Source organism: Manacus vitellinus, unplaced genomic scaffold, assembly GCF_001715985.3.
Source record: "Manacus vitellinus isolate BGI_N305 unplaced genomic scaffold, ASM171598v3 scaffold_12_pilon, whole genome shotgun sequence".
Classification (NCBI taxonomy): domain Eukaryota; kingdom Metazoa; phylum Chordata; class Aves; order Passeriformes; family Pipridae; genus Manacus; species Manacus vitellinus.
This window is the reverse complement of record NW_021938949.1, coordinates 18,303,548-18,328,068: the sequence shown is the minus strand read 5'-3', so window position 1 is coordinate 18,328,068 and position 24,521 is coordinate 18,303,548. Positions and strand designations below refer to the sequence as shown.

Here is a 24,521-nt window from a genome sequence, read left to right as displayed (position 1 = left end):
GCTGACTCGTGTTCAACTTGCCATCCACCAGGACCCCCAGACCCCTCTCCACGGCACTGCTCTCCAGCCTCTCATTCCCCAGGGTGTGTTGCCCCAGCCCAGGTGCAGAACCACGGGGTGCCCCTGGGTGCCCCTGCCCCACCTTGCCCTTGTGTGTCTCCTGCAGCCACTGGCGCAGGCGGATCAGGCAACTCTCCTGCAGCGGCGTCAGCTGGCCCAGGTAGCGCTCGATGTACTCGGCGTCCAGTTTGTCAGCTGGGGGGAAAGGGAACAGTTCAGAGGAGCCTTGGCACAGCCACAGGGAGATGGGCAGTTGTTCCTACACAGAGGGTTCCTCAGGATTTACACAGGCATTGCTCAGAAGCCTCATTTCATCTGCCTGGGGGAGGGAGGGAGGGAGGGAAGGTGTCACAGTGACCGGAGCGTGAGGCCACGGACAGCACGGACCAGATCCAAACTGGATCCCTCCACCTGTCTCTTACACCAGTATTCCATTCAGCCTGAACTGCTCCAGCAGGAGCTTTAGAAGATATACCATGAGCTCTAGCACTCAGCTCACTAACCACTCCAAGACCTGGGCACTTCAGTCCCCAGTGTCCTAAAGTCTCATGCACAATTCCAATAACAAGAAGCTAAAAAGCAGCTCACTGGAAAACCAAACTGTTACTCTGCTCAGGGACAGCAGAGGGAGGGGGAGAATAACACCATATTTCAGACAGCAAGGGGGGGTTTAGCAGGGGGAGAAGTCCTGTGCACACCAACAGCTCAGAGACAAAGGACAAGGGGTTGGTGACTGCCAGCACTGAGGGCCAGATGTGCCACCCAGGGCTGGGTGTGCAGTGCCAGTGAGCACTCACTGGGTGTGAGTGCTCCCAGGGGAGCAGCTGTGCTGGGGCACACGTGGGGCAGGGCTGGGGACACCTCAGAGCTGCTCTTTGTCAGGCACAAGGGCTTGCACCAGATGCCATTGCCTACAAACAAGGCCTGGACACCCACAGGATAGGCAGGATTATACAGAAAACGTATCTGGAAGTGCTACACCTGGAATCCATGAGCTGGGGAGCAGGCCCAGAGAAGCTAATCCCTTCCTAAACAGGAATGCAGGCAGAAAAATAAGAGCTACTCTCCTCTTCTGATAGATGGGATCCACCACTCTGAGGTTAACTTTCATATCAAATATTTCTCATAGCCAGCTCCTCTGTGGATCTCCATCTCTTTCCAAATGGATTCCAGGACAGAAAAGCTACCAGAGAAGGTCAGGTGAGAGCAGAACTGTTGACATTTCCAAATTCCAAGCTTTTTCCCTAGTCACACTCAGCAAAACAAGTGCTGTCTTTTCTTCTGAGAAATGACAACAACTGTTTCTAATACCACAACTCTAAATTCAAAGGTGCCTCCTACTTCAGAGAAGTATTTTATTTAGTCTACAAGACATCAGACCAACACAAGGCACGATAAACTTTGGTTCAGGTATTTTCTGGGAGAAATGCATTAGGCAACATTTTGCAAGTTTGCCTTGGCCTGATATAGGGGCAAAAGCCATCCAAACTGGTCCCCAAGAATTTTGAAACAGACAAAATACTTCATTATAATTCAATTCTAGCATACTCAAGACACCTTTAAGCTTCTCCAGTTTAAAGCAGAAAACACCTTAAAGGACAGATCAATTTGTTTTCTAAGCTCAAAAACATCCTGCTTGTGCAGCTTTTCTTAGCCTATCAGTTTTAGGGGAAAAAAAAAAAAAGAAAAAGGTCCATTGTTTGTTTTTCTTGAAAAAAAAAAGAAAATAACTTTCCTTCCTCCTCACCCACAATCCAGAAGAAAAACCTGATGCCAAAAGAAATAAAAATAAACTCCTTAGTCAGCGCTACTCGAGGGTTGTGAGCAGCTGCTGCTGCTTGGGCACTACGTACCATCGGGGCTGGCAGCCTCTGCAGAGGGGCAGGGGGAGCCAGGAGCCCCAGGATCCAGTGGGATGTCACCAGGCTCGTGTCCCACAGCCGGGCTTGGCTCATCCCGCCCGCTCCCGGCCGGAGGGGTCCAGCGCGGGATGAAGGTGATCCCCTGGGAGATCAGCTCCTTCAGGTAGTGCTCAATCACCTCCTTGCCCTGCAGGGGAAAACTCCCGTTAGGAAAAGCAGCCTCCAGAGCCAGCAAGGTGTAGGATTTCCCTCGGGGCAGATGACTAACACTGCTAGAGACAACAGCAGGGAAATGTTGTCCCCTTCCCTCGGCATCACCCTGCTGTAAACCCTCCTGTAGGAAAGGCCCATATCAATGGGGAATTACAACACTGGCCAGGCAAATTCCAGCACTGTGGATGCAGCTGCCCTTAAAACACTTATCTCCTTCTGCTCCCAAACCATCAATCAGCTGCCCTGTTCCTCTGCAGCCACTGAAAGGAAGTGGCTCTGCCCAAGAGACACAGGGTGCTGGTTTTCACCCCGAACTTTCCCTTCCTGCACGAGAACAGTGTCCCCACTGTCCAAGGAGCCTGGCACCCACAGCATCCACTGCAACCCTCCTCTGGCACAGCCTGCTCCATCCCTGAACAGCCACATTCCAGCCAGCAGATTGTTTTCTGCTCGTTGCACACTGGCTTTTTTTCTTCCTTTGCCCAACAGAGGGATTTCAGAGCCATAACGAGGGGTGTAAAACCACACTGGGTCTATTCCAGAAAGGAAAATTGGAGCACTCAGAGCAGGTGTGGGATCTGGGCTCGTGGCACCCATCTTACCCGTTTGATGTTGGAGGTGTACTGCTTCATGGCAATTTTCTCCACCGTGCTCTCGAAGCCAAAGAATGACTTGATGTCGAGAGACGCCGACTGCTCAAAGCACGTCCACTCCTCGTTCTCAGGGTGAACCTACACCCAAAGGACACGTGGGGTTGGCACATCCTCGTGGAATGACAGGGCCCTCATCCCTGGCACCACACTGGCAAATCTCCAGAGCTACAGAGTGAGGGGGCAGAGGAAGCACTGACTGTACTTAACAGGTTAATTCTCCCAGAGTAACAGAAACTCATCACAAACAGGGCATATGAATGTTTTTTAACCCAACACCCTTCACATGCACGAGGAAGGGAAGGTTAAACCCCACCTCTGCCCCAGCAGACCTGAAAGGTAACAGTAGTAGCAAAAGTTGCACTTAAAATAGGAGTGAAACTACCCATTTGAAACCATCATGTCAAGAGCTCCTTATGGAAAGACAAGGGATGGCCTTGTGGGACATGTAATTAAAACTTCTATAGCTGCAATGAAGAAAAATGCAGAACAGGGGGTTTTTTTCTAGTTTTGGATGGGAAACTCAGCCACTAATGTCAGCCTTCCCCCCAAAACACTGGAGACGTGGCAGAGCAGGGAATTTTCCTACTCAGTTTAAAACACACCTTTCCTTTCTAGTCATTTCCCCTCAGTTACTCTATATATGGTAAAAACATATATAATCTTTTCCTCTTTTAAACTTAACCCTTTCCTGGAAGGCTCTGCCTTCTCTCTGTAGGTGCTGCTGTTCACAAACTGACATGAAGGAACAACAGTTCCAGCCCCCACACAGAGATACAATAATGGACAGATTCCTCAGGGACACATTTAATAACTGCAGGAGCAGGATCATATTTCTCCAAGTTGCCTTAGAGAACCCTGCAAGAAAGGAAAGATGAGAATAAACCTGCTTCCGGTGCACTCTGGCAGGGAAAAGGGAACTGGTAAAAATAGAGCAGGGAACCATCTTGAGGATGCAGCCAGGAGCTCCCACCCTGTTCCCCTCAAAGCCCAGATGCTGACGTTTCCTTCCGAAGGACACGGGACACAGCCAAAATCAGCAAGTGTAACAATGTCTGAGAGGTCCCAGGGATGACCTGCGAGCGTTTCAGACCCATCAGCACCTTTGACAATGATGGAAGTTTGATTTACTGCAGCTTTTAGGACACCCCATGCAGCCACCAAGTGATCTCTGGCTCAGGAACCCCCTCGCCATCCAAAATGCTGACAGCTTTTCAGCTCCTCCGCCTGCCTGGAGCTGCTCACAGCTTGCTGACTCCCAAGAAGCTGAGCTGTTGTCTAGCTGCCAAAAGGGCAGGTAGGTAACAGGATCTGGACTTTTGTTTAAGGAACAAAAAGCAGTATCTGATTGCTTCCAGAAACAGCTGAAGCTATTAAACAGTGACCGAGCCCTAAGAGCACAATTACAGGGAAATGGCACCCTGTGCTGAAGATGAAGCACAGAGACAGCCCAGGCCACAAATAAGGCACAAGACCTTTCTCCAGATCTTCAGAGCATGAAGATCATGACAAGGTGCTAAAACTTTGACTCAGTTGTGGGCAAAATTAATTGTCAGACTTCCCTCAGGCTTTCATCATAACAAATATTAAGGGTTCCATTCTAAACATCCAGATACATACTGAAGATCCAGATGCTTTTATTAACTTGAATTTCAACCAAAAAGAAACTTAGGGAATACCAGCAGCCCTGGAGCACCACCTCTGTTTTCTACTCTCACTCTAATCAGAGAATCCCAATCAACCCAAAGGAGTTTCTCAAACCCTACAAAATCGCAGAATCCCAGACTGGTTTGGGTTGGAAGGGACCTTAAAGACCATCTAGTTCTACCCACCCCTGCCATGGGCAGGGACACCTTCCACTAGCCCAGGTTGCTCCAAGCCCTGTCCAACCTGGCCTTGGACATTCCCAGGGATGGGACTGCCACAGCTTCTCTGGGCAACCCGTGCCAGGGCCTCACCACCCTCACAGACAAGAACTCCTTCCCAATATCCCATCTCACCCTGCCCTCTGGCAGTGGGAAGCCATTCCCTGTGCCCTCCAGGCCCTTGTCCAAAGTCCCTCTCCGAAGCAAAAGAACTGTATCTGATCACAAAACGCTGCTGTCCAGGGCTGCAGAAGTGCCCAAATCCCTCCGAGCACCTTCCCCCTGTAACTAGTGCACAATTCCCATGGCTGCCGTGGCTGCCCAGCAAACCAGGGCACTCACGGAGTAGCTGCAGGTCTCCCGGACCACGACGCGGTTGGCGAAGGTCTCGTTGTGGGCCTCGATGCGCAGGGTGCGCTCCCTCCAGTTCACAGTGTTCCTCTGGATGAAGAACACATACTCCACCCCTGCCATCTGAGGAGGTGAAGAGCCAAAAGGAGGGGGAAAAAGAGACAGAGGAAGAAAGAGCAACTTCAGGACCCCTCCTGAGGAGCCAACAAAGCCCGGGTCTCTCCGTGCCCCAGGCTCCACCTGCCTTCTTCAGCAGCCTGGGAGCGTCCACGTTCAGTTTGCAGCTCCGCTCAATGACGTGGATAGCCCCGTCCTCACTCCTGGATTCGTGCAGGATTTCACTCCCCAGAAACACTGGGATCTCTGGACAGGTAGGAAAGCGCTTCTCGTACGCCTGGAAGTGAAAACAAAGCAAGTTCAGCTTCTGGGTAGATCAGCTTTAACTCTTCCTGAACTAATTAGCTCCCTTACAGTAAAACTCCAATAAAACAGAGGCCCCTCAGCCCATGTGTTGGCTCCACTTCTCTCAGAGGTGAAGCTAAAGCAAAATAGTTACAAGCAGAGACAGGACCAAGTCAGTCATCAGCCAAACATGTCTTAACATCATTTTTCTTTCACACATGAAGCAGAAAAAAAATCCTGTTGTTAGAGTACTAGGAAGGGACTCATCATCAGGAGCCTCATGGCAAAAGTAAGCACAGCTCTGCTGATTTCTGCTGGCTAAAGACTTGAATTTCATTATCTTTGGGTCAAGTCAATATTGTCTGTATGAAGAAGCTATAAAAAATATTTAACACTCCTGCACCTTAAAATGTGATGTGTCAAACAGTTCTAGTGGTCCTAAACTATCAAGGGTAAGACCATAAATTATTGGCTGCTCACTTTGCCTTGCTTTATCCATTTCTGAAACAATTCTGTCCTGGTTCTGAAATCTTTCTTATTTTAATTAGCACATCCCTCTGAAAAGCCCTTTATCAGCTCCAACAGAAAGCCAGTTTTCCATGGCACTTGCAGCAAATTAACTTGTATGAGCCATACCTACTGTTGCTCCTCTTTTCCTAAGAGGAGCATCTCTTATTATACGCCCTTCTCCATCTCTTACTATATTCTGAGATGTTTGCAGGATAGAATGTTTTCCCTGGATTTCTGACAAATGTCTTGCATGTTGTGATTCTGTTGTGGATATGTGACTGCTGCACAAGCTGCCTAGAATTCCACTAGAGCTGTTCCAGGAGAATCTGTGCTCTCCTTCCATTCTACTCTCAGAGCTCCACATTTGGGCTTTAAGATTTTTTTGCCACCATTCCAAGGCCAACCCTAACCTCTAGGAAGTGCTGCCATCTTCCCATCTTCCATAAGACACAACCATTTTATGTAGTGCATAAAAACATAGCTACTCAGGAGAGAAGTCTCCACCACAAAGGAAACATTAATGGGATAATTCTCGAGCTCAGCTGGGCTCTCAGTGTGCCCAGAGCAGCCACATTCCCTCTTCCCACAGCAAAGCAAAGGCTGGTTGCCCCTGCATGGATTCATGGCCCCTGCTCCTAAAATAGCCCAGGCACTTAAGGACACATTCCAGATCTCCTGCTCCTGGAGCTCTGGACAGGAAAGGAGTTATTTCAGATTATCGTGTTGCTCAGTATCAGGAGGGAAGTGCAGGAAGTGCCAGCTGGAATTCTGGACATAACAGAGCACACAGGGCTTTAAATCCTGCTCTCCAAGGCACTGAGCAGTGTCCTGCTTGCTCTGCCACATTTCTGGGAGAACCTCTACCTATGCATTTCAGTCTTATCCCAGGGAAAACTAAACCAGTGCAGATAAATACAAAGCTTCCCATGGTAAGTGACCGTTCCCAACACTGATCCATGTGGCTCCAGCCAGCAAAAGCACATGCACTGCTTTAAGAAGCTTAATTTGTTGTGATGGGAATTCATGGATAGATGTCAGGCATTGTCACAGGACACTTGCAGGGGGACACCTCTCCAGACTCCAGCTATCATCCAGTGCTATCCCGAGGCCAAAGCCTTTGCCTTGCTGCTCTTCCCTGTTCCAGCACAGACCAGCCAGTGCCTCCAGGCCACCCACTCTCAGTTACTGCAGTCCCAGCAGCCAGACAGTGAAAGCTGAGAACACCTTTGTAGGCCACTGGGATAACAGAATATTTAGCAACTATTTTTCAGCTGTTTGCCCTGTGTCACTCCTTCCATGTGCCCTTAACACACTTGCAAAAAGTGTCACTGAAAGCCCTACCCTGAGAGAAGGCTGCCCCAGCTGACACCACAACAAGGGTGAACAGTTTGATAGCACAGAGGTGAATGGTCTTTAAAAGAAGAGAGATTTAGGTGGGATATTGGGAAAAAATTCTTCCCTGTGAGGGTGGTGAGGCCCTGGCACAGGTTGCCCAGAGAAGCTGTGGCTGCTCCATCCCTGGAAGTGTCCAAGGCCAGGTTGGACAGGGCTTGGAGCAACCTGGGCTGGTGGAAGGTGTCCCTGCCCATGGCAGGGTGTGGAATGAGGTGGGCTTTAAGGTCCCTTCCAACCCAAACCAGTCTGTGATTCTACTCCTTCAGGGGTGCAGCTGTGCCAGAAACATTTGAGGGAGTTTGCAGAGGAACAAGAGCTGCTCTTCTGGGACCAGGACCCTCCAAAGGCCTCAGTGAAAACCTTCACCAGGAGCACTGAGCTCTAAGTGCCCCCTCACCCCTGAAAGGCCACAATGGCCAGTGTGAACCCACCCACATCACCACTGGATCCAGGTGCTTCTGGCTCCCACTTGAAGACAAAGCCCCTGGATCTCAACACATCACTCACTCCTTCCCCACTAAGGATGCACTTGACCCAGCTGCAGACAGGCTCCCTAATAAACTGGCATTAATTCCTGCAAAACCAAGACCAGGACTAAGGGAGTGCAGCCACTACTTCAGACAGCTAAACCACATCTGGAGAAGCAGGAAAGGCCAGGGAGAGGCACATATCAATGCACAGCCCTGGTGACAGAGCTACGACAGCGCCCAAACCCATCACCTAAAGAGGGAGAACATTGCCATATTTGAGAAAGAATCCATATCCACACTGATATTAAGTCCTTTGCTAATCTTCTTTGCACAACAGCTCTAAAAATACAGCAGGGAAGATGCCTGAGATCACATGAAGGACAGCTGAGGCCCCGCGCTGCAGGCACAACAAAGCTGCTCCCTGAGCACCCAGACCTTCCATCCCTGCAGACACAGCTGAGTGGGACAGCAGCCCATCTTTGCACCCTCTTATCAAAATCAGGATCCATATGCAACAGCCTATTTCTGCTCCAACACTGAGGGGAGTTATAAAGCCAGAGAAATGTTTAATTTTTTTTCAAACCCTTGCCAGCCTAGCTGGGATTTCTGCTCATCTGTGACTCTGCAGAGCACAAGCTGAACCACAGACAAATGAAAGGCACAGAGTATTTGTTAGCTTGTTTTAATGCTCTGGCTGCCTGCACTGGCTCTTTCAGCTCCCTGCTGCAGGAACTCTGAACTGGCTAATACATAGGAGCTATGATTTGCCTCTGCCTTCTCTGCCCTCATCCCATAAGGAATAACAGCAGTTATTGTGCCACCACTGGGGGTTAAACAGTACTGTGGGTCAGACAAGCACCTTGATGATTGAAATTTTCAACAGATCAAATATACATATAAGGGATGGCTCCATGAAGCCACTCCTTCTCTTTCTCTAAATCCCACTGGGATTAACCTGGACTGGCAGAACCAGCTCACACTTGAGCACTTTACAACAACTATTTTCTTAAAGGTTCAGATTAACGTGCTCTCTTCATACCCAAACCAACCATTTCACAAGAGCTGGTGGCCCAGACCCACTAGTGTCCTTCCCTACATCAACCTGGTTCCCCCTAGATTTCTTACACAAAAGAATTGTTGCAAAAATCAAAACATTTTGTTGTGACCAACAAGTCCAAAGTGTCATTTAAATCTTTGCAGTCCCGAAACTGAAATTACACATTAAATTTCACAGGAGGGCTGAGTGAAGACAGAGGGATTTGGGATCTGTTTGTATTCTTTGAGATAGTTTGCTTAGAACTAATTATTTTTGGGTGCCTCCAAATGTAAAGAACATACAATAATTTAAATGCAGCTGGCAGCCTGTTGAAATGAAAAAAAATCAACAACAAAGAAATTAAATGAAAGAAACATTACAAGTGAAACAATTTCTAGCTAAAAAAAGTTAAAATTCACAGGAAAGTTTAAGATCTCAAGGTCTCAGTGGTGTCAGATCTTCCTTTCACACTGCAGGGAACCCAAACTAGGACAAGGATATTTCCAACTTACAGTGATCTCTGCACCCCAGCAAAGACCCTTCAGTGCCACTGAGGCTGACAGATGATTAATCACATTGAGCAACAATCAATTAATAGTGAGATGGCTGACTGTGAAATCAGTAGAGTGCTCTGGCCAAGGTTTTGCTCTCTGATCTCCTGGGAAACGTGTCCAGTGGTTGTACCTGTGCTGGCCAAACTGTGGGACCAACACTGAGAGATGAACATCAGGTTGTGAGAAGAGAGTTTGAGAACGACAGAAGAAGCCACGCTTGAAAGTGTCCTCAGCTGCTGGCCAAACACACAGTAACCCCACAGCCGTGGGGAGAGATCGCCCTGAGGATCAGCCAGATGCCAAACAGAGCAAATGATACAAAAACACATGTGTCAAAACGGAAAAGTGACATTCTAAAGCCTCACAGCCACAGAGAAAGGGGGAAATCAGCCTCCTCTACAACCTCCTGCTTCACCTGCTTAACCCCTTCTGCTCCAGAGCAGAGGCTCCTGTCCAGCCCTGCACCTTCCCAGTCCCCAGGTGACAGTGCAGGTGTGTTCCTGCCCCTCCTGTCTAACAGCTGTGCCTCTGCTCTTCCCACAGGACCCACAGCACACGGCTGGCGGGCAGGATCCTTTCTGACAGCTCCTCCTGCTTCTCCTCCCTGGGTTTCAACATCCTTTTCTTGCAAGTGACCTCCAGAGCAATTACACAACAGAGGCCTCAGGAATCAAAACAACAGGGATGTGAAACCACTGATTTACTGCCTGAAACAAAACACCTCACCAACCAACCCCCCCACACACCTCCAGGCAGCTTCTTCCAGCCCAGGCTCTGCTGGGCCCAGAGTGGTTCCCGTGTGCTTCAAGGGGCAGCTTTTGGTTGATGATTTAGTTGTACCTTAATGAGTTATTAATTAATACCTAAATAAAAAAGAGGGAAAAACTACTCACTGACTCCTGTATGATGGTGAGACAAATTTGAGAGGGACCTTCAGAAGTGCAATTGGGGAGAAATTATATTGTGTAGAGCACAAAGGAACTAAACTGTGATGCACCTGATGTAGACAGAAACTTGTAGTCAATATTATATGAATATGTTACAAGGATAAGTGTTTCATCCTTGTGGCTAAAACACTTCAAACTTTCATGATCAACCACAGTTTAAATCTGTATTAATTAACAAGATTCCTCGAGGTCATGTTACAGCCACGTGCAGATTGCCAGGAAAAAGGAACATCTGTGCTCAGAGGAATGGGAAATAAGGAGGAGATCCGACTCCAGGTTTTGTGCCAAAGATGCCCAGATCATCATTCCTTTGAGAAGAGATGATGAGGAGCAAGAGAAAGACCCCTCATCACTTTGAAGTAGGAAGTGGATGGATTTGGATCAGCTTTTGAGCAGCTCTAATGACACAGAAATATTCCTCTGCAGATTCAGGTGTTTTCAGATGATGGCCTTCCAGGAAAAAGGAATTCCACCTTGCAGTTCCTCCTACTGCTTGGTGCTGAAGGGAACCAGTCTGCACCTACATTCACCAGACACAACAATCCCCATGCTTTGAACAGAACAGAGACCAAATTCTCACTGACCAGAGCAGTGCAAAATAAAATACACAGGGAACAATGTGGGAGGGATCAAATGGATATCTGGGATACAGAAATGCCCTGGAGTCAGGGGAAAGGGAACTTCATTTTAAGGAGGTGCAGGACATCCACAGCAAAACTCTTTGGGGCCTGAGGGGAGAAAAAGAAACTTTTGCTGGCAAGAGGAAAATGATCTTCCAGTGAGAAGTCCACTGGACAACAGCACTCAGGCTACAAACATTGACCCACTGTTATCTCTGCCTGGACTACAGCCAAGGATTTGCTTCATTTCTTCAGCTTTTGGTGAAAGAAACAATTCAGGGAGCAGCAGTGCCTATCACAACACAGGCACATCTGAGGGCCACAGAAGCCTCCTGAAACGAGCCCTGCAGCTGCACAAAGCTACCCCAGGAAACCAGCACCGTGTCTGAGCAGGGACAACAACAAAGCCTTTACAGAAAGCTATGGAGGGGACACCTTATCCCTGAAGCACTGCTCCTGAGTGGACAGGTTTGCCACAGCCCAGTGTGGAAAGAGAGAACCAAAACTGGAAAGCAGGGAGGGACTCAGACAGCTTGGGTAACACCTGACAGAGAAAAACACAGCAAGCCAGTGGCCAGCACACACTTAGTGTTCTAAGTGACTCCAGAATCAAAAAGTGGCTCACAAAGCTTACAAATGGCTCCTTGGAAGGACAATCTGTCATTGCCAGAAGCTGCTGTGAGAATTTATACAGACTGGCCATGATTCAGGGTCAGACTTGGGCTTAGTAGTTAAAACAAATCCATCCTGGCTGAGATGGAACAATTGGCGATGATTCTAAATTTTATCACTGCTTTTAATCCCTGCTGAAGAGTTTATTATTTGTCTTCTGCACCTACACATTCAGTGGACAAGAGAAGAGTCTTTTAATCACTGCTGGAACACAAAATAATGGTGATACCTCCAGCTGTGTTGTGTCTCCTTGCGCTGAGCTGCTGTGCCATTGAACTGGAGCTCACTTCAGAGCTCATCTATCCCTCTACTGATCAGATTAAGCTTGAGACACAATTTATCCTTCAAGGAAATAAGCCTGGTTTTAGCTGGAGAAGGGACTATCCTGCACAGACTCTTTGAATTAGTGTAAATCTCCTCCAAGCCACACATGGTGCCAGCACCATCCTCTCCTAAACCACTCTTGCCCAGAAAATGGGGTCTTAGCAGTGTCAAAACAAAGCTCTCAGAGGCTTGTGTGATCCCCACAGACAGGCCAGATGTGCAGATGTTGCCAGCAGTTCTCCAGAACTCTGAATGAATAAGCAGTTCCTCCATCAGCTTCTTCCCCACAGCAGCCCTTACACCATCCAGCAGCCGTGACAAACAGCACTCACCAAACACTCTCCACCCCAAAACCTCCCACCCCAAAAATCTCAGGGGCACTGTCAGCTCTGCTCAGCCTGACTCCTGCTCACCCTGGACGTGCTGGGTGCCAGGGGGAGGTGGTGGCAGGCCCAGGGCTGCACACACAGAGCAGCTGTGCAGAGCCAGCCCAGCTGACACACAGAGCAGCACTCTCAGAGCTCTGGTGCTTCTCAGCAGTGAGCTGAGGGGATATTTATAGTGTGTCTTGACAGCAAGGTTTCAAGCCATCAAGTCACGCTGGAGCATCATGTCTTGAGTCAACACTAGATTCTCTCTAAGTTCATAAAATGTTAACTCAATAGCTTCTGACAGTCACAGCAAACTCACCTTCAAAACACAGCAAAAAGAAGGGAAAGGGAAGGTGCCTTCTTTAAAGGCACAGAATATGGCTGCAGACAGATCACCTGCTTCCAGAGAGGACTTGTCAGGAGGCAAGTTCTACAGACCTAACAGTCTATGACATCCATAACAAATCTGTAACATCTACATCCAAAATCTATAACAATTGGTAACAGAGAGAGCAGATCCTGTTTGGCAGGGAAGTATCTATTTCTTAACTACTGCTTAGATTGTTATCAGGACATTCTGTGTCACAGAATCCTTAAGCTTGGAAAAGACCTGCAGGATCACTGAGTGCTGTTAACCCAGCACTGCCATGTGCCATGACGTGGACAGAACACCAAGAATAACTGTTTTGAAGCATTTTCCCCCTTTGCACATTGATTCTCTCCTGATCTCCAGGGCACTGCCACCCAGCAATACCACTGCAGACAGCATCTAAAGGCCATTATCCACATCACAGCAGCTCCAGAGGAGCTTCCAAGCACTGGGCACGCTGGATACACACTGCAAAGCTCTACCCTGTGTCATCTGCAGCTACCCAGGGACACAGAGGCCACTGCAGGAACTCCTCCCCTCACACTCCTGCAGCTGCTGCACTGAGAGCTCCACTCCAAGCTCCTTGGCAGCTCCTTGGCTGCTCCACACAGCCCTCTGTGCCATCACTGCTGCTTCTAAGGGATTCCAGCTGCCAGCAACTCATCCATTCCCCTGCAGCAAGTGCTCTCTTGGTTCCAGAGCTCACATTTGACAGCAGAGGCTGTGAGCCAGCATCAAATGTTTTAAGCTAACATTCTGCTTTTCTTTACTTAAAACCAGCCTGTGATGATACCAGAATAGTGGCAACAACTTGGAGCTCCAGATGGGGATATCCCAATCTGGAATTAAAATTCAGGGAGCTCCCAGTTATCCTGTGGTGCATCTGTGCTGTGGGCACTGCAGCTGACCCAGACACTCAATGTGCACAGTTTATGCAGACAGAGCAGCCTTGGAGACCTGGCTGTGCTGTGAACACACACATTGAACTGTCACTCTAAACAAACCCATGGCACTGACTGATCCTCGCTAGACATCGTTGTGTTTGTACCTTATCCTGCTCTCACACCCCATTTATCTGTTACCAATGTGTGCTGCAAGCTTTTTGAGCACATGGGGGTGTTAAATAGCAAAGGGGACTCACAGGTTCTGTTGCAAAAGCATCACCACATCAGCCAGTGCAACATCAAGCTCTGTAAGACAGCATTAGGGAGGAGGGCACACCCAACTTATCAGGATTTAAGTAGTCTCTTCATACACTCAATCTGCTGAAGGCAACAGGAAGAAGTGATTAAATAAAGCTACTTCAAATCTAACCTCTTTAACACAAGGCATGCTGATGCTGAAATGGCACAAATATAAAAATAAATTTGAAAAAAGTGTGTGGAAAGCAATTCTGGCTGTCAGCACCTGAACTCCAGCATCCAGAGTTTCTTCTCCTGCAGCTAAACCAGCAAGGAGCTGTTTTCAATTAGTCTGCATCTCCAAGCCTCCTAACACTGGTGACACAAAAGAATGTCGGGATGATTGGGAAATCAGCAATGCATTTTGATTTTAGCTGTACTGGATGGTTGACTCCTGTGTGTAACCCTGGGCCAGATCCTCAGCTGCTGTAAGGGAGCAAAACTCCAGTGTCTGCAAAGCAGCTCTGCCAGTGTGCAAACAGCCAGGGTAGTGAAGGCTGATTATTCAGGGGCAGGAGTCAAAAGTCAGTTTGTCCACTGCCAGATCCAGGGACAATCATCAGCACTGCTTCAGCAGGGTCGGGCATGAGAGAAAGACATCTCACATCAGGATCATGGATGTTTGCTTTTGATGGGCCATGACCCTGTGTACAGGATGAGAGAGTAAAGATGATGGAGAAGGAGTATTTCTGCTGCTTACTCAATGAGAAATAATTTCTGATTCTAAATAAACCTGCAATGGTTGTAGTCTGAATTAAATTTGCCATTCAGTTTGTTAGAACTCCCAACACTCAAACTGTACTGAGCTAAAACAGATGTAGATACCATTAATTTCCTGTCAAATAAAGAACTCCAGATCAACTAAATGTAAAGAACACTGGAGGTTTACAAGAGAGCTGGAGAGAGACTTTGGACAAGGTATGGAGATACAGGCCAAGGGACAGTGGCTTCCCACTGCCAGAGGGCAGGGTTAGGTGGGATATTAGGAAGGAATTTTTGGCTGTGAGGGTGCTGAGGCCCTGGCACAGGTTGCCCAGAGAAGCTGTGGCTGCCCCATCCCTGGAAGTGTCCAAGGCCAGGTTGGACGGGGCTTGGAGTAACCTGGGCTAGTGGAAGGTGTCCCTGCCCATGGCAAGGGGTGGCACTGGATGGTCTCTAAGGTCCCTTCCAACCCAGACTATTCTGGGATTCTGTGAACACTGAACTGCCACTAAACCAGAAAAAGAGTCCTGGAGCTGCTTGGAAGTGCAGGCAGCAGGTCAGGACCTCAGATGACCAAACTTTCACTTGCAGACCCAGGCAGGGAAATCCTGGGCTGCCACAGATGTATTAGGGAGCCTGAGAGCCCCCCAGAACAGCCACCCCCACCCCAACCAACGCTGCAGCAGCAGGAACCCCCCAGCCCGAGGGGCACCACTCCCCCAGCACAGCAAACACTCCCCAGCCCTGTTCATGTGTGTGCTCAGGACACCCAGCTCCCCGTGCTCAGATATGTGTCAGCACATGCCGTGGGCAGCCAAGAAAGGAGGTCAAGCAGAAGGCAGCACTGACTCACAGCAGGCACATGTGGGGCTGCACAGCAGCTCGCCCTGAGCACGGAGCACAGCTGCACACACAGCGGGAGCTGCGGCCCCTGCGAACTCCCCAACGCCTCATCTGGGCTCTGGCTTCTCAAAACCAGGACATATTTTTTAGGTAACAGTGCAGAAAGGCCCTTCTCTTGCAGCACAAACCATGAACTGCTCTTAGCAGCAGTTAGAGCTGAACATGAAGTGCACTGTAAACGTGGCAAGAGGAGCAAACCATTGCCAAGCGCTGGGAGGGATTTCTCATTTACACCACCAGTGCAGCAATTCAAATTATCCATCACGTACAGAAGACCCTGTAAGGTCCCTGGGGGGCTATTCCAGACCTGTAGCTTCCATCCTAAGCAATTTTAGTGAATCCTATAAAGTGTGTGAAAACGGTAGATGTCAACTGTAAGCTTGAAGGGCTGAGGCACTCCTAAAAATAACAGGAACACAACTCCCTACTACTTTCAAAGCTAAAACCCTCCAGCTAAAGCTCTCTCATCTAGCCTAATAATTGACTGCAAATAACATTAAATATGCAATCTCTCTCTGAGCTCTGTTTCCTACACAACTGTGCATGTAGGACTTGCTCCCCCAAACCAAATTCTCATCCCCACACATCAGAGAAGGCTCACAAATATCAGAGGAAGTTTTCACTCAAGGGTTATGTGGCAGAGGTACCTCTGCCAGAGGTACCTCTACTTCTGGATTTTTCCCCCTCACTGTAACGTTTTAGTATAAAAAACCCTTTCAGCTTTCTAACTACAACTGCTACACAAAGAAAATTATAAGTAAGTTCATACTTGGGGATTTTCTGGCTCTAAGATAAAATCAGAAGATGTGCAATGTCAAATCTGCTGATCTAACTGAAGGGAAGACAAGATCAGGCCCAGAGAGGCATGGACAATCCACTGGAAGGAACAGCTCCATTTAAAAGGAGACACACAAAAAAAGAGATAAAATGGAAAGGAAGAACATGACAGGATAACAAAGCATAACAGAAGTCAAGTTTCTTTTCAAGTATAAAGGATAAAGGTGTCAGGCACTGGTTCTAATTTGAAGAGCATAGTATTTTTGATCCTTTAATGTGAGTCCAAGTTAGGAACAAAGTAGATGAAAAGTGACTACTATGAACTTGAACAGGTGTGGGAAAACCACTCTTTATTTAAATCTTTTTTTGGAAGGGAGGACAAGAAAAAAAGAAAAAAATTCAGAACTCCCAAGTGACCAGAAAAAAACTGCTAAGCTGATTCCTCTGTACTGCCTCAGATGCACAGGACTGGCAAAGGCAGCAAGAAGGGGAATGTCCTTCCAAGGACTTGGAACTCACATCAAATCTCCTGCCTGCAAACACCCAAACAAAGCTGCAGGAGCATTAGTGAAGAGCAGAGTGTGAATCCAGAGACAGTCACCCTGACACAGGGGCTCATCTGTGGAGCACAGCCCCGAGCTGTGCAGAGGATGAGCTCACACACATCCCTCTGCACAAGTCCAAGGAGGATAAACCACGTTCCTGATTCCAGGGCACAACAAAGGGCATGAGAAACCCCGTGTGTGTGAGCCAGGCCAGGAAGCAGGGAATTGTTTGCCTCATTTGGCTGTGACAACCCTATTTCTCAGACACATATGTAAGCAAAGCTCATGTGTGAGCAAAGCACACACACTGTTTTCTATAGTATGGTCCAAACATTTGAAGTTCTGAGGGAAAAATACTTTTCCTAACTTACTTCCTGTGGTCTGTTCAGGCTGGCATGAGGTATGGCCCTCCCCATTATACAGAGGAGGAATTAAGCACAAATGTGTCAGGTTGAAGGGTGCCTAGAGATCTGTAAAACTAGGGGTGTCTTGAGGTCACCCTGTGACCTCTGCTTTCCTACCACAGCCTGAGACCTCGGCACTCCAAAGGTTCCCACAAAGCAGTTGAGGGGAAAAGATGAAAGCAGCTGAATGTCAGGTTCCCAGTGCTGAGGAAGCTGCTGTCAGATTTATGGTGAAGCAGATTAACAGCAATGCCACGTGCTGAGGAGCAAAACAGCTTCACTACACACGCCCACTCTCCCTGCAAAACTTCCAGCAACTGCCAGCTGGTACCTGACAGCTCTGCCAGATCCTCGCTGCCTCCACACGAGCGGGAGCTCCTTTGAACACACCAACTGTGGGAGCAAAGCCTGCACCCAGCTCAGCCTGCACAGACCACCACCAGGCTGAAATGCTGCTTTCCAGTACCAGGGCCTGCTGTGAACACATGATTTTCACAGGACATCAGGGTGGGACTAAGGGGTCTACATTCACCTCGCTGCTCCACTGCACAGTCCTCTGGGTCACCCTGGACACGGAACTTCTTCATAAGGAGGAGGACTAACAACTTTGCTAAGGTTTGCTGAACAACTAAAGGATGGCATTCACAAACCCAGCCCTGAAATCCCAGGGAACTTTATCCTGTTATGTTGAAAAACTGAAAGCAAATAAAACTAACCCACTTGAAAACTAACCCCACGAGCCCCTGGCCTTCAGGCATGTGCTAACAAGCTTAGAGAGGATTTGTCTCGAGGCAGCCCTCCTATATTAGCAGCCAATCAATTGAGGAGCATCTGGTGGTAGGTTTATCCTGCTAATAGAGACAACAGGAATGTGGGGAGGTGTGCATGGAGCAAAGGCTACCAGTACCTTCATCACAAGTACTGTGTCTTATTCTCACACAGGGTGCACTGGGAGAGCAAAGAACACAGCCAGGAAAGCTTCACCACCACAAACACCAGCCCCAGACTGGTCAGGGCACTTCATGGCATGTTACTGTTAAACAGATGTGGCAAATCCCAGTAAGACTGGGGGGAAAAATGGAGATGGGGGTGTGGATTTGGGAGGGACTGTCACCAAAAGAAGTGTTGATTGGGATGAGCAGAGCGTGAACAGGAACCACTGAGCTGCTGCTCCCTTTGGGGTCTGTTATTCACACCGAGGAACAAACAATGTCTCCCCCAGCTTTAACTATTGAAATAGAAGACTGGAGGCTCTTCTGGATAAAACAGATCCTATGGCATGTATTTCCCAGGAAACTAGAAGAGGAAACACTGCCAAGAAGAACACAATATAGGCTCTCCCTTCCATTCATGGGAATTTCAGCTGCCTGCAATGGCTGTAGTTTTCCATCTTCATTCTTGGGCCCTAATAGGCTAAAGAAATCAAGTCTCAGGGACTGAAATGCCCAACAGATTACAGAGCAAAGCCTTGCAAGACTCCATAAGCATCTCTGGGCAACGCCCAAATGCTCAGGGCTGCCCTTGAAATGCAAGCAACAAACCTTTCAGAAGGGTATTTGACTCACACCCAGTTGTGACCAAGTCCAGAAAATCACTTAAGGTATCTGCCATGGTCACAACAACTGTCTGCATCACCACTGAATGACCTTCAATGACAGCTCTGAAGCCCCTTGTGGAAATCACAAAACTTGGAGAGAGATCTCCCAGCAGTTCAGCCATGGAGTGGATAGGGAAGAAAAATACAGAAGAATTTTTTCAAAAGATTTCCAGCTTTTAACCAAATCCAAAAGATCAGTATCATTCAGAATCCAGTTCTAGATACACCCATCCTACAGTGCTGATTGGGATCACATCTGGAGAGATTCTGAACCAAGGGGCATTTGGTGAGAAGGCCACAAACTGACCCTTCCTAACTGAATGTCACAATCTTTTTCCTTCCTTGTCAAAGAATAATTACAGAAGGTTTTGTTGGATTTTTTTTTTTCCCTTCTAACGACTAAGCTGCCTCTCTCAAAATACTGAGATATCGATTCTTATTTTTCACGGAAAATGGAAGGAGAGCTGAGCCTCTGTTCCTGCACTGTACCCACAGGGCTGCCACAGAGATCCAGCCACAGCCACAGTCCCCCCCCTCCCACTGGCCCGAGGCTGCACCCTGAGCAGCTGGAGCAGGAGACGTGCTGAGTGTTACTCACTGCCATGACGAGCTCAAAGGGATATTTGTAGACTCGAACTGGGGACTGGTATTTCTGCACCATTTTTACCACACACCTGGAACAGACAGAAATTGGAACATTTTAGATCCAGACAGCGCAATACGTTCTAAGTAATTTTGACAGACCTTACTAGAAGCCTTAACTCTTTTTACAAATAGAGAGGAGATATATATTAGACAGAATATCTTGTTTAGTAAGTGGCAGAGACAGAAGAGACTAGTCTCTGCAGTCCCAGTCCAGGGCTGTGTCCAGCACACAGCAGCACCCTGTGCAGCTTCCCAACAACTTAGAGCTCCAACAACTCACAACAATTAAAGCACAAAACAGAGATGTAAAGCCAGAATCAATCACACTCTGGAGAAGAAGCCCGACTTAGGAGCCTTACAAAGCTTACAGGGTGATTCTTCCCTGTACCCCTCTTTCTTACATTACATTTGTAGTCATTAGGCAAAGTCCTCCCCGTTAAAAGCTTCCACAGCTTCCCGAATCTTGGTGTTAAAATGCTTTTGTGCACAAAGTAGCCTTGAGTTGTTTTAGCCCACTGAAAGGAAGGAAGAGGAAACAGCCTGCTGAAAGAACATGCCTGATGCTAAGCTGGCAATCACATCCCACTGCCTGGATGCCCACTGTTCCAGCTGAACTGAGGCAAGAGCTGCAGGCAAGGGGAACAATTCAGCCCTCAGCATTTCGCTGCTCCCAACCACCTCTCACTGTTCTCATCAGGATTCCTCCCTCACACTCTCTTGCCAGGGTTTTAACCCTCAAATATGCATCAGTAACCAGCATCTCAAGGAAGCACATGAACCATTAAAAAAAAGGTTATTAGGCTGCTTTCTGCAATTCCTTTAGGAATTCCTTTGTATTGCTCCCTCTAACACCATCTGTGAACATCAGGAGCACAAAAGGCTGGATGGCTGGTTGGAGACTGTGCTGATTCCACCCCACTCAAATTCCACTGCTAAGCAGACACAGCCCTCGGCAACATGACAGTGTAGCACTGAACTCAAACGTCAGAGCAGTAAGACAACTTATCCCTGACATTTTGAGCCCAAAACCTGAGCTGAAACATGAATTAAAATGCAAACAGCAATAGATTCTCCCTCAAAGTCTGCTGCAAAATGCCATTACACGGTGCAATCTAAGCAAGGGAGAGGGGAAAAGGACTTGAAAAAGTTTGAGTACCTGAGAACCGGGAATGTCTGTAGGAATGGGGTGGCACAATCATCTGCAGAGGATCACATTATCCAAGGAGCAAAGCCCAGGACTCTCTGGATCTCTAAGTGTGACTGGTACTAAAAGCCAGTCCAGTGGTGCTGAGCCAGTCAGTGCAGAGAGAACCCAAGAGCAGAGCATCCAGCCCCGAGTGCAGCGCGCGGGGCAGGGCCCAGCACACCCCTGGCAGCGATCGGGTATCGGACACCCGAGCCAGGGGGCACCGGGCACCTTGGAGGGCAACGCTGTAACATGACTAGGGCAGGAACCGTCCCACCCCCTGCACACAGAGCACGAGGAGCTGGGATCGTGCTCCCTGTTCTGACCTCGCTGTCACACCAGGAGCTCCTGCACCTCTGCAGGAGAGGGTCAGGGACCTCCACAGCAGGAAGCCTCAGGACAGAGCAGCCAGTCTGGAATCCCCCACAGCCCAGAAATGAAGTCACAGAACAACAGGACAGCACAAGCAGTGGCCCAGCAGCCTTCACGATGCTGCTTGGACAGATCCCCTGCTCCCTGGCAGCAGCTGGACCCGACTGCCACAGGTTTATTGCCTCTACTTCTCCAGCTGAGGGAACGTTGAGAAAAAGAGCCAGTGACTATTACATCCACAGGGAGCTGTGGAAAAAAGACAGCTGATAACTCACACCTGCCCTAGAAACCTTTCATACCTCGGGAGAGTGCAGTGGCAGCAGACCTTCTATGCCCTCTCCTCAAAACAGAGCTGCGAGACCGTCATCCTGCTTCTCAAAGCACGAGGGCCTCCTGCCATAATTCCTGGAAAAAAAGGAAAAAAAGTCAGAAAAGGCAGTAAAAGGTGGGTATTCTGCACACCAAGCTACAGGTGATGACCAGCACTGATAAGGACTAAGACTCCCAGGTGTTACCACTGGGCAGCTGAGCTGTATTAGCTCCAGACCTGTATCCTCCCAGGGCTTTTACACCAAAGAGACGTGTTTTAAAGTCATCTCATGTGTTCCACCCAAATTATAAACAGATATGTTCAACTCTCTTGTAAAGAAAACCAGAAAGAAATGACAGAACCACAGAGTGTGTCTGTTCCTTAAATATCCATCCAACTCCAGCTCTGCAGTGGCCCAGGCTTCCTGCTCGACTTCCTATTTGCATCTGGCTAAAAAACAATATTAGGAAACACAGCTCAAGTGAAGAGCAGTGACCCACTAAACTGCAGCATGACCACTTAGAAACCCCAACCCATAGCTGGAGGCACAGCTGGAGCATCCACAGGGTAACACCAGGGAAGAGCTCGATTCCAGCTGGGCAAGCCCAGAGCAGCCGGTAAAAATTCAGAGAGGTTGGAGCTGTCAATATATTGAAGCAACAGATCTAGCTAATAATAACCATTGCAGTAATGACAACCTTAACCATCCCAATAGATATTAAAAATATTTCCATTATTGCACCCCTGAACACAGGAAACAGCAGCAGTGACACACTGACAGCAGTGCCAACAGCAGAGCCCCAACAGCCTCGGCTCCCCATGGCCCCTTTTGCTGCAGCCCACACAGTAACTCCCCCACGAACCAAGAGATTATAGATTAAACACACATAAAGCCCCAGATCAAAGCCGTCCACCCCTGCTTCTCATTCCAGGCATAGAACTCGGCTCATTCCACACTGGAGCTGCCTGTAGGATGGGGGAGCTGGGCAGCAAGTGACTTCAGGAACTTCTCCCACCTGTGGTGGCTGCTTTTCAGCTGGAGGAGAAGAACCGAGCAGGTTTTTGCGGGTTTTTTGTTTTGTTTTTGACAAAGAACTGCTGAAAATAGCAGAATTCCAGACTTCCTCAAATAAACACGTGAAAGCCAGCTGTGGCACCCAGCTAAGCTGATATTTCCACTTAGAAAAGAGAGACTCCACAGGGTTGTAGTCCTTCCTCCCCCCTTCTGGAGAAAGGTGGAGAGAAAAGTGTGTGACATTTCCTCTGCCTGAAATGCCTTTCACTTAGTGACTGATGAGTCAGAAATTGATGCTTTATACACATAATAATGAGATGGTACCAAGCTGTGGGATATTTATTAGGGCTTTTTCACCTAAGAACTTAAGAACAAGTCTTTTGAAGCTTGATACAAGGAAGCCTCAAGGTGGAAGAGTGCCAGAATAAGCCTTTACCATCTTTTAGAAGCAGATATCTGTTCAGGCAGGACTTGATCTCACTCCCTGAGAAACACCTCTGGTGCAGGGGTGAGCAGTGGAGCCTGGGCACTGCTCTGTACACCTGGCAGAGGTGCCTGGAGTCCTGCTGTGGGTCATAATCAACAATGAGCAACAGGAACATTCAAACAACATCCACACACTCTTTACCACACAATGAGGTCTTTCTGGCTGAGGGGAAGAAGAAATCAGAACAGTGTCCAGCACTCTGCCCTCAAAGCCTGGTAGAGCTGTTTCTCTTCCATGGATGTTTCAAAACAAGCTCCATGCCTAATACTGCCACACCTTCATCTCTTAATTTCTTCATCTCTTCACCAAAGAATCACCACAGAACTTTTATGCACAGCAACACATTAAATCCCTGACATCTGCCAGCCCTCAGCAGGAGATAAGCATTCCTGAAGGAAAGCCACTCATTCCTCACCTTGCTGTTCCATAGGAAGCCACACCACACCATTTTATCCATCCACACTGTAGGCAACAGTTCAATACTCAAATACAAATTAAGAATGGAGACAAAGAATCACAGTCTGTGTTGGGTTGGAGGGACCTTAAAGCTCATCCTGTTCCATCCCCTGCCATGGGCAGGGACACCTTCCACTAGCCCAGGTTGCTCCAAGCCCTGTCCAACCTGGCCTTGGACACTTCCAGGGATCCAGGGGCAGCCACAGCTTCTCTGGGCAACCTGGGCCAGGACCTCACCACTCTCACAGCCAAGAATTCCTTCCCAATATCCCATCCAACCCTGCCCTCTGGCAGTGGGAAGCCATTCCCCCTTGGCCTGTCCCTCCACCCCTTATCCAAAGCCCCTCTCCAGCCCCTTTAGGCACTGGAAGCCTCCCTGGAGCCTTCTCTTCTCCAGGTGAACCCCCCCAGCTGTCCCAGCCTGGGTCCAGAGCAGAGGGGCTCCAGCCCTTGGAGCATCTCCGTGGCTTCCTCTGGACTCTCTCCAGCAGGTTCACATCTTTCCTATGCTGAGGACTCCATGCTTCTGTTTAACACATAAAACCAGAGTAGATCCAGGCAGGAGGTCACTTGACAGTGCAGCAAAGCACCAGCATCAAACTGTTTCAGCCTGCCTTGAGTGAAGTTCGCAGCTGTATTTTCTTTGAACACAGGCTCTCATTATCCCAACCAGATCAGTAGTGCCATCAACACAAACCCCTTCTCACAATCTACAAGCCGATTTTACTGCTTGGAGGAATTAAGCCAAATGACCCAGAGAACATATCTGGTTTACCTGGAAGCTGACCTGAAAACATACAGTCACAGACTGCTTTGGAAGGGGCCTTAAAGTTCATCCCATTCCACCCCCTGCCCTGGGCAGGGACACCTTCCACCAGCCCAGGTTGCTCCAAGCCCAGTCCAACCTGGCCTCGGACACTTCCAGGGATCCAGGGGCAGCCACAGCTTCTCTGGGCAACCTGTTAAATCTGTCACTGCATTTAAAAGCCATTTACCAGGGTCACCCTTTGAGTTCACAAATACTTCAGGGCTAGTTTTTGGGTAGATTTTTCGAGCCCCAAGCCCTGTGGGGAGCTCAGCAGGCACCGTTCCCACTCACAGCCCCTCCCCGGCTCAGCCCACCCTGAGCCAGCGTCCACCCGACCCCTCCGAGCAGGACACGAACCTGACAACTTTCAAACTGGGGCATCTTTTCAGCAGACCCGAAGAGACCCCCCGGCAGCCCGAGCCCACCGCCCAGCTCTTCACCGGCTCCCTCCCTGATCCCAA

General features: G+C 48.6%; 1 protein-coding gene across 2 annotated transcripts in view; it reads right to left on the bottom strand.

Annotated features, from left to right (window-relative positions):
- The window catches only part of SEC14L5 (SEC14 like lipid binding 5), a 33,705-nt gene extending 12,297 nt beyond the window's left edge, over positions 1–21,408 (bottom strand). The window contains exons 1-8 of one of the 2 annotated variants that reach the window (XM_029965995.1): positions 20,583–20,793; positions 19,828–19,941; positions 19,380–19,455; positions 5,246–5,395; positions 4,993–5,124; positions 2,738–2,866; positions 1,914–2,109; positions 143–255 (exon numbers count right to left, since the gene is read on the bottom strand). In XM_029965995.1, the coding sequence (XP_029821855.1) occupies positions 143–255; positions 1,914–2,109; positions 2,738–2,866; positions 4,993–5,124; positions 5,246–5,395; positions 19,380–19,455; positions 19,828–19,844 (813 nt within the window). In that variant the 5' untranslated portion in view covers positions 19,845–19,941; positions 20,583–20,793. Of the gene's footprint in view, positions 1–142; positions 256–1,913; positions 2,110–2,737; positions 2,867–4,992; positions 5,125–5,245; positions 5,396–19,379; positions 19,456–19,827; positions 19,942–20,582; positions 20,794–21,283 lie in introns of those variants that run through there. The other variant, XM_029965996.1, reaches the window with a different exon arrangement.
- Positions 21,409–24,521: the final 3,113 nt, after the last annotated feature.